The 10538-nt window shown below is 46.8% G+C and overlaps 2 protein-coding genes across 10 annotated transcripts; one reads left to right on the forward strand and one right to left on the reverse strand.

Annotated features, from left to right (window-relative positions):
* Window positions 1-1888: 1888 nt before the first annotated feature.
* On the forward strand, window positions 1889-6668 carry LOC100193190 (uncharacterized). Of its 2 annotated transcripts, XM_008673905.3 has the most exons (8): window positions 1889-2505; window positions 2589-2770; window positions 3056-3192; window positions 3374-3539; window positions 3643-3759; window positions 4024-4184; window positions 5950-6195; window positions 6317-6668. In XM_008673905.3, exons 1-7 carry the CDS (start codon window positions 2267-2269, stop codon window positions 6151-6153), a joined length of 1206 nt encoding a protein of 401 aa, XP_008672127.1. In that variant the 5' UTR covers window positions 1889-2266; the 3' UTR covers window positions 6154-6195; window positions 6317-6668.
* Window positions 6669-7308: 640 nt separating this feature from the next.
* Window positions 7309-10153, reverse strand: LOC100383988 (uncharacterized). 8 transcript variants are annotated; one of them, XM_020549933.2, is made up of 3 exons: window positions 8104-10153; window positions 7877-7958; window positions 7309-7679 (listed from the first exon to the last, which is right to left on the reverse strand). In XM_020549933.2, the coding sequence occupies exon 1, from the start codon at window positions 10045-10047 to the stop codon at window positions 8893-8895; it is 1155 nt and encodes a 384-aa protein (XP_020405522.1). In that variant the 5' UTR covers window positions 10048-10153; the 3' UTR covers window positions 7309-7679; window positions 7877-7958; window positions 8104-8892. The 8 variants fall into 8 exon arrangements, with proteins under 8 accessions (XP_020405522.1, XP_020405521.1, XP_035821896.1 ...); XM_020549932.2 differs by having other exon boundaries at window positions 7309-7516; window positions 7612-7679; window positions 7862-10153; XM_035966003.1 differs by having other exon boundaries at window positions 7862-8232; window positions 8787-10141.
* Window positions 10154-10538: the final 385 nt, after the last annotated feature.

The raw sequence follows: 10538 nt of genomic DNA on the forward strand, positions 1-10538 counted from the left end.
TCTGTTGGCACGACCCTCCTTCCTGCTTCAGCTTTCCGAATTGCTTGTTGGCATCAGCGTTATTGGCGCCGTCGGATCGGACTCCTGTTAAGGCTATGGCTAGCATATGGTCATTTTAGACAATAGGCTATATTATTTACAAATAGAGTTTAAAATAAGAAAATGAGGATGCGTAAACTGTTAGAGAACATAACGTCTAGTGAAGACGCGGATCTCCGGAGCGGCGTGGAGTGGGGAACATGTTGCTTGTTGCTGGCAGATTTGGCCTCTCGAAACACTTTAGGAACGTGTCGATGTAAGAATCTGATATCTCAGTAGCTTTTAGATCTTTAAAAGGATATAGGATATTGGGAGCACGACAGAAGCTTCCACCGTACTACAAAACTCTAAATAATGATGTTAAAGCGAACTCTTATTTTTGCAGTATATAAGGATGTAGAATAATACTCTCTCCGTCCTAAAATAAATTCATTTTTTTCTTTTTAGTTAATTCATACAATAATTAATATATTTGTTTTGTACATGTGTCTAGATTTATTGCTATGAGTTTGAACATAGATATTAAAACAAAGATATAAAACGGCTAATATTTTGATACTGACAAATTAGTACTTTTACTATAGTCTTTTTTTAATGCTCTTAGTTACTCGCTGCATGTTTAGGTAAAATTCTTAGCTTGATTGATGCCTATAGTCCATTGTTCCCTGTCCTTTTTTATGTAGTCGCTTCAAGACCATGGGAAATTTTAGCCCGTCCCGCATCATGCGGGTCGAATTGCCATTCTGGCATCCTTGCCCGAACCCAGCAGTTTCGGGGTAGTTTCAGGGCGGGAGGTAGATTCGGTGAGAGTTTGACGGCAATCTTCACATGGACTAAAGTGCCTACTTCCCCGTCCTCAGGCTGTCTCCAACAAGAATCGGTATATGGTTCTGTTCGCTAAACTTAGAGGACATTGAGCTCCTTTACGCGTCCAGCAACGGACGGTAAAGCGTCCGCTAAAAATAGCGCACGTCACAGGACACGCCAAATCTGAAGGTTCTCGGACGTCCGCTATCCGCCGTTTCCTCTTTCTCCCGCGCCGAGGCGGAACCTTCCCCTCGTACTCAGGTCGCATCACAGGCCAATCTCCTCCCACTCCTGCACCGCCATAGATTGCAAGAGCAAGTCTAGCAAGGTGCCGCGAGCTCAGCAGCGACGTTCATGGACGCGCTCTCTACTGCCACCGACGGCAACAGCTCAGACCCAACGACGGCACGGCATGCCACCGTTGCATGAAGCCTCCCTTGCCTTGCTGGGTTCAATTTCTCTTTTTTGCAGCTACGGTCCCAGATCCAAATCGTTGAATGAAGCCTCCCCTTATCTTGTTGGGTTCAATTTCTCTTTTTTGCAGCTTGGATCAGATTAGCCATGAGGTCATGGGTTTCTCCATGTTGATATCGTTAGTGCACATGAGGTGTTTGATGGAATGTCCATCAGCCATGTCGTGCATTGCTGCTATTTTTTTGTTCAGTCCATGTGAGTTTTCGGCTCAATCTGTTGTTTAGAATAATTATGTATTATTACTGCCATGCATCCCTCTGATTTATACGTTCACGAATTTTTATTATTGAATAATTATTAATACTGCAATTTCTATAGTTGTACGTTGAAACCAAGTGCAATAAAAAAGAATAAATAAGATAGTTTATGTATTCTGTTAACACTGTAGATATAGAGGACCAAATTTAGAGAACGTTGCTGGAGATGAAGAAGATATAGAGGACTGTATATTTTAGAGGGCACTGTAAAGGACAAAGAATATTCTTTTACTCTGCGTTTGGATGCTGGTATTGAGGCCCAGATTTTGGAATTGGAATTGGTAAAGCCGAATTTCAGCGTTTGGATGCTCACGGAATTCGGAACTGGAAATCCATCCCAATTCCCCTGGTATTCAACTACACCTGCACCCCCTCCCCTTCAATACCAAGCCCCCCACCTCGGTATTGCTCAGAATTCAATTACACCCGCATCCAAACAACAACATTGGTATTGCAGATCAATTCTATTTCCCTCAGATTTGGTATTCCTAGATCAATTCAATTCCACCACGTGAATGCCTACATCCAAACGAAGCATTAGGGGATGAAATTTAGAGGACGTTGTTGGAGACAGCCTCACTCCTCACCACCACAAGTGAAGTCACCGACGCACGCACGGCTGCAGCGCGCTCCTACTCTCCCGCGATCGCCACCGGGGAAGGGGCAATAGAATAAAGTGAGGGCAGCCAATGCAGGCCGCCGTCAACACCACCACTGTCGGCGCTCACCCGCACCCAACAAAGTCCTCGTTCCTCCGTCCGTCCCCTCCTTGCCGCGTCTACTTCCACGCTTCTCCACGCCCGAACCTTAGGGCGATCGCCATGGCCAGCAAGTCGCAGCTGCAGGACCAACTGATCATCACTCGCCCCGACGACTGGCACCTCCATCTTCGCGAAGGCGGTGTCCTCGAGGCTGTAGTGCCACACAGGTTCGTCTCGCCGTCGCTGCTGATTGTTTTTTTGGCAGTGCACGCCGGGTGTTCGACGTAATGTTTCTGAGATCGTGTGGCAGCGCGAGGCATTTTGGGAGGGCCATCATCATGCCCAACCTGAAGCCGCCGGTGACCACAACGGCACGGGCCGTGGAGTACAGGGAGGAGATAATGAGGGCGCTGCCGCCAGGGAGTAGCTTCGAGCCGCTCATGACACTATACCTCACAGACAACACAAGCCCAGAGGAGATCAAGCTCGCAAGTATGAAGTCTCTCCATGCAGTAACCTACCTGTTCTCCAGTTCCTATTAATCTTTTGAACTGAAGCATCGTCTTTACCCACATGTATGTTGGCGTGTAGTCTAAAAATCTAAACAGTAGCTAGCACTACTGTTGGTTTGACTGTCTATTTGTGGTAGAGAGTTGCACACGATGCAGATGTGCACTTGTGCAATGAGTTTGTTGCCACATACAATCTGTTGAAAAAAAAACTGTCCAATTGATTATATTGACAGTGATGTTTATGTTCCATGCTGTTTGGTTTTAGGAAAGAGTGGTATAATTTTTGCTGTGAAGTTGTATCCTGCTGGAGCAACTACCAATTCCCAAGATGGTGTCACTGATATATTTGGGAAGTGCTTGCCGGTCCTCGAGGAGATGGTCAGGCAGGAAATGCCGTTGCTTGTAAGTAGCTTTGGTGCATAGCATTCTTAACACACTATTGACCTTTTGGTTGGAGTTTTGATCCACATGACTAGTCTCTACTAGTCATAACTGTTGACCAATTCTTGCTTCTAGCTAATGATTTGGTTTTGCCACACTGCCTTGTGCAAATCTTTTATGGCTATTTGTGTTTTTTCTTCAGGTTCATGGAGAAGTCACAGATCCACATGTTGACACATTTGACCGCGAGAAGGTTTTCATTGACAAAATATTAGCACCACTTGTACAAAAACTTCCGCAGCTGAAAATTGTCATGGAACATATCACAACTATGGATGCAGTGAACTTCATAGAATCATGTGAAGAAGGTGCTGCATTACTGCTGGAATGGCATTATACTTCTTCCTTTTTTATGGGAATGGAATTATACCTTTTCCCTTTTCTATGAGTATAACACTTTCACGTTCCCAGGTCATGTTGCTGCAACAGTGACTCCCCAGCATCTCCTCCTCAATAGGAATGCTTTATTTCAGGGTGGCTTGCAGCCACACAATTATTGCTTGCCAGTACTGAAAAGAGAGACTCATAGTATGTTGCGATGGCCTCCTATAAGAAATGCTACCATTTGTTATAAAAATGCAGAATCATATTCCTTTTGGTTCACCAAATAACTAGAGTTTCTTCAGAAATTATGAAACAGCTTCTTAAACATGATGATAATGATGTTTTGTCTTACATAACAATTTATAGTCTTACATTTGTCTGTTGCCTGGTTAAATTTGGGTATCAGCTATCATTTCAATTAACTGTAATGTAAATTTTTTTCTGTTATGTATTTGAACCATCACCCAGGACAAGCTATTGTGTCTGCTGTAACAAATGGGAGTAGACGGTACTTCCTTGGTACTGACAGCGCTCCCCATGATAAACGGAACAAAGAGTGTTCCTGTGGATGTGCTGGAATATATAGCGCTCCTGTTGCCTTGTCTCTTTATGTGAAGGTATTTGAAGAGGTAATATCTATCTCCAGCTGTTATGGTTGCTAGATCGGTGAGGGATTGGAGAGGGAATTCGATGGTTGGAGCTGCTGGTGGAGGAGGTGCGGTACTGTTCATGCGTGAACAGTACTCGCAGTTACTGTTCACAGGGCGCCGGCCGAGGGCCTCTGCCCACGGCCGAGCAAGAGGAGAGTTTGTCCCTTCTAATTCTTGCCTACTTTATTTCTCATCCATTTATTACATAAATAGGCCAGTTGGTCACCCCTATCTAGCTAGAGATCCTTATCTCCTTAAAACTCTCAACAAACTAATTGATAACCTTCCTAGATAATATCAACTAATCTACTAAATAATCTCAACTAATCTTCTAATCTTATCTCTAACTATCATTATCTAATCTTCCTTGGAGGGCCCATGGCTGTTGCTACCCTCCATGGACCTCCTTAGGCCCTGACACTACACCCCTCCTGGACAAGCAGCTCGTCCTCGAGCTGCAGCATGACGGGTGCTCAAAGACCGAGTCTACTTGACCCAAAACCAGACACCTAGAAGACTAGCCTTTTACATCTCGGCTTATCTTATTATTCCGAATCTGATTTTTTTGACCCCATAAGATAAGGCGGACACCCTCCGCGCATTGGACTTGCACGTGTGCAGCCACCTGGATCCCATGGACGCCATCTAGACGAAAGGGGAGCACAAGGACGGGCACCTGGAATAGGTCGCAACAATAACCAGCGGAGGCGCCCTCGTGGCGGCCGGTAGCGGAATGTGGTGGCGCTAAATAGTGCGCCCTTGCCGATGACAAGGGGAGTGCCTTCCTTACCGCCGCTGCCGTAGAGTTGAAGTTCGTCGCCCTCGGGACACGTACCATGCTCGCACTTGGAGATAGCGGCCCGGAGCCGTTGCTGATGGTCGTCCGACAGGGCGAGGTCGTGCCCCCGTGTGCCGAGGTCAACCGTCACCAAGGCTGCCTCGAGCATCTGTCGGCGCATCTCCCGCACTCTCCGTCGTGCAAGGAAGCCACGAGCAACAGCTTGTATGCCCACAGCTGCCGACGTCTGGAGCTGTGTGGACAACGCCAGCTGCTGCTGCTCATGTTGCACTGCTACCTTGATTTGCAGCAGCCCTTGCTCAACCTTCTGGAGCGTGGCTTGCATCTTTGCTAGATCAGCCCTTATGTTGGTCCACAAGTCTCCCATCGATGGAGCTGATGATTGCTGAGCCGTGGCTGCCCCTAATGGCGTTGCCCATGGGGACGGAGACACCGTCAACGAAGATGATGTGACGAAATTTGGCGTTGTCCCTGGAGATGGACACGACGACATTCAGGATGTGGTGACAAAATTGGCAGGCGATGCTGCCCATGGAGATGGGGACACCGGTTGCCAGGATGGCGTGACGAAGGTGGCATACGGCGCAACCCATGGAGATGGGGACGTTGGTTGCCAGGACGGTGTGACGAAGGTGACATGCGGCGCGGTCCATGGAGATGGGGACGCCGGTTGCCAGGATGACGCCGCGAAATTGGCAGCAGAAGCCATGGGATCAGATCGAAACCCAAGCTAGCCGATACCAGCTACTAGAATTATCTTTGCTTCTGAGAGAATACATGTCTGTTTTTCATCACAACTACTAGAATTCAAGAAAATCATCTTGCTATAGATTGGTGTCTATTATGTACATGGCACTGAAGTTGCAACTATTCACAAACTGCACAGATGCTGAAATTTCTCTTCTTGTTTGGTTTATTTTTCTGGACATGTTTTCACTATTTCAGGCTGGTGCCCTTGATAAACTAGAAGCATTTACAAGCTTCAATGGCCCTGATTTTTATGGCCTCCCAAGGAACACTTCAAAGATTATCTTGAGAAAGAATGCCTGGAAAGTTCCTGCTACTTATAAACACAGTTCAGGGGAGATTGTGCCTATGTTTAATGGCAGCACCCTTGAATGGCTTCCATCTGATCAGCCTAAAGAGTAAACAGTATACATTATTGGACCCAGCACTTGGGGGAATCAATAGGTGGAGTTTTCTAGTTCTTTTTCCCGTTTCCACTAGAATCAGCATAGCGAAACTATTCTGCTTGTTGAAAGCAACGGTGGAGGATCTGCTTGTTGAGTTGTTATATCCATTTGCATTGCAGTGCAATTCTGGAAGTAGCTAAAAGGCCATATTGTATGTTTATCAAGGCTAGTCTACTGATCTAGACACCATAGCATCTGTGGTTTCTAAGGTGACAAGGCGACCAGGCAAGAGCTGGGTGTGTCTGGACGCCTAGATGGCACAAGGTGCTACTTTTCCCCAAGGCGAGCTGGGTATGCTTGGACACCTAGCCTCTGAAACATGCTACCACATCCATAATAATGTAATGAATAAATATCAGCATTTCAGTTACATAGCCGTATAACCTTCTAGTCCGGACATAATATTTCTATGTTTTTGTTACTCTGTGTCTGAATAAATAGATTTCTACTTTAAAATTGTCTTTAAATAAATCAATCTCTAGGAGGCTAAACGGTCCATCAGCCTATCTATTTTTCTTGAAGTCTCCTCGTGTTTACTGCACCTCCCATCTCCTAATCTAATATTGAGTTTCTGCAGTTAGATGTGTGTAGTATATGCTATAATTAGTGTGCAATTGGAACGTTTTTCAATCAATGTGCACTCTAGTCAATGAAGGTTAGTATGATTTTTTCTCTATCATACTAATCTCTTCTAAACTTATTAGAAATCTACTCTCTCCGTCCAAAAATAAATTTTGTTTTTTACATTTTTAGTTGATTCATACAATAATTAATGTATTTGTTTTATATATGTCTATATTTATTATGATCTATTTGAACGACATAAAAACCAAGAGTTAAAACGATTAATATTATTTTGGGACAAAGGGTATTTATTTGGAGACAGATGTAGTACTTTTGAAATCTAACCGTCTTTCGGGAAACTGCTGTCCAGTTTTGCAGGGAATGTATTGCTTTGAGCAACCTATCATAAATCATTCTAGTGAATTTCATGCGTCAATGCGGGCGTAGAGCCTTGGTTGTCGTCTCTATCCAGATTACTGTATATAGTATTTATATGGCATAATCAGTTTAGTTGCAAAATTATCATAATGATTGCTTGAGATTGAAATAACTCTGCATAGGTGGCCTTACCACAAAGAACTTTCACGTTCAGTTTTGAACAAAAAAAAGTACAGAATGAAATTTCGAGCTATAATACTTTGGTTCTCCTTTACATTTTCCATATCAAAATTTCTTCGTGGTCAACACAAACCTCCTGATAGTGTTTACAATTATTTTCTGCTCTTCTTTCCATACACTGACCCCAGAAACAATCACTTGGATCAACATAAAACAATCTCATCAGAGCAATATTCTGTAAATCACTCGGTCCTGACTAAAATTTGGAATAGAGTGACATAGACCAGCTCACCATCTCATCTATTTAATCTGAAGAGAGAAGTAACATTCAAATGCATCATAATTCATAGGCCAAATATCCTGCAATAACATGCAAATACAGTTTTGGAGGTCAGTGCTGTGATCCTATTAGACAATAATAAACTACATCAGATAACGAATGCAGGTGTCTGAAGTAATTTCAGAGCTACAGATTCATGTGCATCTGTCATGCGATTGGAATCATGAATCCAAACTAGAATCATCAGATTTTAATCTCATACCATGTGATTGGTTACCTGTACCGTCTTGTTCTGCATCATCACATGGGTTGACCATGTTTAAGCACTTGTTTGGTTGACTGCACACGAGGGACATAATCTACATGAACAGATGCAAAACAAGCTATTTGGAGACCATTTGGCTGCATCCATTCACATGTCAGAAACAACCGTATCCATCCGGCCAGCCTCACGCGGGCATGACTGGCGGATACAAATCTAATTTACAGGCATTGATCAAACACCTTGGAACTTGGAAGCATGGCCATGCTGGCAGGATGGTAGTCTAGTGGACACAATACTGAAGATATCCATGGTTGGACTCTAGATCTCCCCGTTGTGCTGCTCAGCCGCTGGTAGGCACCGCTCACTTCCTACAGGAGCATCTATTTCGTAAGAAACAGAAACAAGGATATGTGGTTAGAGCGAGCAGTGTTGTGAAATGCTGAATAGACAGTGCCCTTCCTCTGTGCAGAAGCAACATATAAGCGTCTTGGATTTGGGTCAGAGAAGATGAAACAAACATAGGAGTCTGAAAAAACAATGTCAATGATTTTTTTTTCTCAAACACGCGAGAGTCTAACACAAGACAAAACACAGACCAGACACACGCTCACGCACAAAACACACACCCAAAACCCACTCACAGACACACACTAAACTAAAGCAACATAAAGAAATGTCAATGATTTTAATGTCAACAGTGAAAATGACTTATGGAACATTATAAGGTTTCCCCGTTGATGTCAAGCATGATGAAGGTGGAGATAAGCGTGTTTGGGGAAAAAAAGCTGTAGATACAACAATCAAGGATTGAATCAAACAATATAGATGCTAAATATAAAAAAATCTACTAGACCTTGTTCGGTTATTCCTTTTCATATAGATTAGTGTGTATTGAAATTGATTGAGATGAATATTGACTTACTATAAATTTAAACGGATTCAATACCACGCAATCCATATCCCATAAGGGTGACGTGGACAAGTTACAAGGCTGCCGAGGGCCGCTGGTCTCCCGAGAAATAGAAGTGTCACCATGTATTCCTCCCACTACCATACACATCCAAATTGTCATCACCATCGTCGCGGATTGAACTCAGCAGTGCTCGTAGCTCGCGAGCACTCACGATGCCCTTCTGCTCCATCTCCCTCGCTAGTCTGTCAGCATCCTCCCGCTTCCCGGCCCTGGACAACTCATCCACCAATGCTCTCCTTGTGATGTCATCCACCACCCTCCCGGCCCTGGCCATCTCCCACATCACCCGCTCTGCGTCCGCAGCCTCCCCAGCCATAGCCAGCGCACCTACGAACGCATTGCACGCTGGCTCCGTCGGCAGGAGACCGCTCCCGCGCATTTCACCGAACAGCTCCCGCGCGTTCCTGGTGCGACCCTGCGCGCTCAGCCCGTGCACGAGGTAGCTGTACGTGAACGCATCCGGCTCGCACCCGTACAGGGGCCGCATCTGATGGAACAGGCGCAGAGCGTCGTTGAGATGCAGCGACTGCGCGTAGCCCCTGATGAGCACGTTGAGCGTGCGCGTGTCCGGCGGGATCCCCTCCTCGAGCATCTGCCTGAACAGCGCCGACACGTTGTCCATGTACATGTAATGGACCAAGGTGTCGCCGCCTCCGCGCGACAGCAGCGCGGTGAAGAGCGCGTGGTAGGTGTCGGAGGAAGGGCGCGCTGCGGGGTCGGCGGAAGCGCGCATGAGGGTGTAGACGTGGAAGGCCTTGCCGAGCCTGCCGAACTGGCAGTAGAAGTAAAGCGCGTTGCGGAGGAGGGGGCCAGGAGAAGAGAGCGAGGGAAGGAGAGAGAAGGATAGCGCGCAGGTGCGGTCGAAGTCCTCGTAGAGGTCGGAGGTGGCGAGGCGCTTGATGGCGACGAGGAAGGGGGCGGGGTCGGGACGGAATGCGGGGATGCGGAGGGAGTGGGTGAGCAGCGGGAGGAGGAGGCGGGCGTCGGAGGTGGAGGCTAGGAAGGAGGCGAGCACGGGCGGGGTGAGGCGGGACGGGAGGGATGCGATAGCTGCGGACACGGCGTCGGGGGAGGGCGGCGCCGGTTTGGGACTGCGGCGGAAGCGGTGAGGGGTGCGGCGAGATCTGGTGGAGAAGGGGAGGTGACTGGAGAGGGAAGCGGGGGCGGGAGGTAGAGCCACGCGGAGGAGATGGCGGAGGATCGTGGTCATCGCGATCGCGCCGGAGGGCGAATTCGAGCGACCACTGACGACGACTCGACGAGCAGGATAGGAGGTCAGGAGGAACTTGGGTATTTTTTCACACACAGGTTCGGGTTCAGTCACAACAGTCAGGCGGGCCCAAGGTCGTGACTAGGCGAGCTTATTGGAACCAAGATATCACCAACACAGAGCTTCTAAAAATTGGTATCCCGAACGTCGGTATTGGAATTTTAGTATTATAATCCTTTTAAATTCGGAATTTTGCTATCGGGGTGTGATTTAGCCAATCCGCAGTCGCTGTTACGGCAGTCCATCTCATTGTCCGTAGCTTAGAAGATCTTTGCTCCAGCTTGAGTTGGTCTTCTCCCCGAGGAGCTCCTCCCCGAGCGGTCCTCTCTCTGGGCGCTCCTCTCCTCTCCCCGAGCGCTCCTCCTCTCCTCGACGACGCTGGAGCTCTCCTCGACGACCCTGGGGAAGCTGGCCATGTGCTGCGTGGTGTT

The sequence above is a fragment of the Zea mays genome, chromosome 3 (genome assembly GCF_902167145.1).
Source record: "Zea mays cultivar B73 chromosome 3, Zm-B73-REFERENCE-NAM-5.0, whole genome shotgun sequence".
Classification (NCBI taxonomy): Eukaryota; Viridiplantae; Streptophyta; class Magnoliopsida; order Poales; family Poaceae; genus Zea; species Zea mays.

Coding starts and splice junctions, on each gene's coding strand:
- LOC100383988 (XM_020549933.2), bottom strand. CDS start 10,047: ATGACCACGATCCTCCGCCATCTCCTCCGCGTGGCTCTACCTCCCGCC.
- LOC100193190 (XM_008673905.3), top strand. CDS start 2,267: ATGCAGGCCGCCGTCAACACCACCACTGTCGGCGCTCACCCGCACCCA. Junction 2,506..2,588: donor GAGGCTGTAGTGCCACACAG/GTTCGTCTCGCC, acceptor ATCGTGTGGCAG/CGCGAGGCATTTTGGGAGGG. Junction 3,540..3,642: donor CATAGAATCATGTGAAGAAG/GTGCTGCATTAC, acceptor TCACGTTCCCAG/GTCATGTTGCTGCAACAGTG.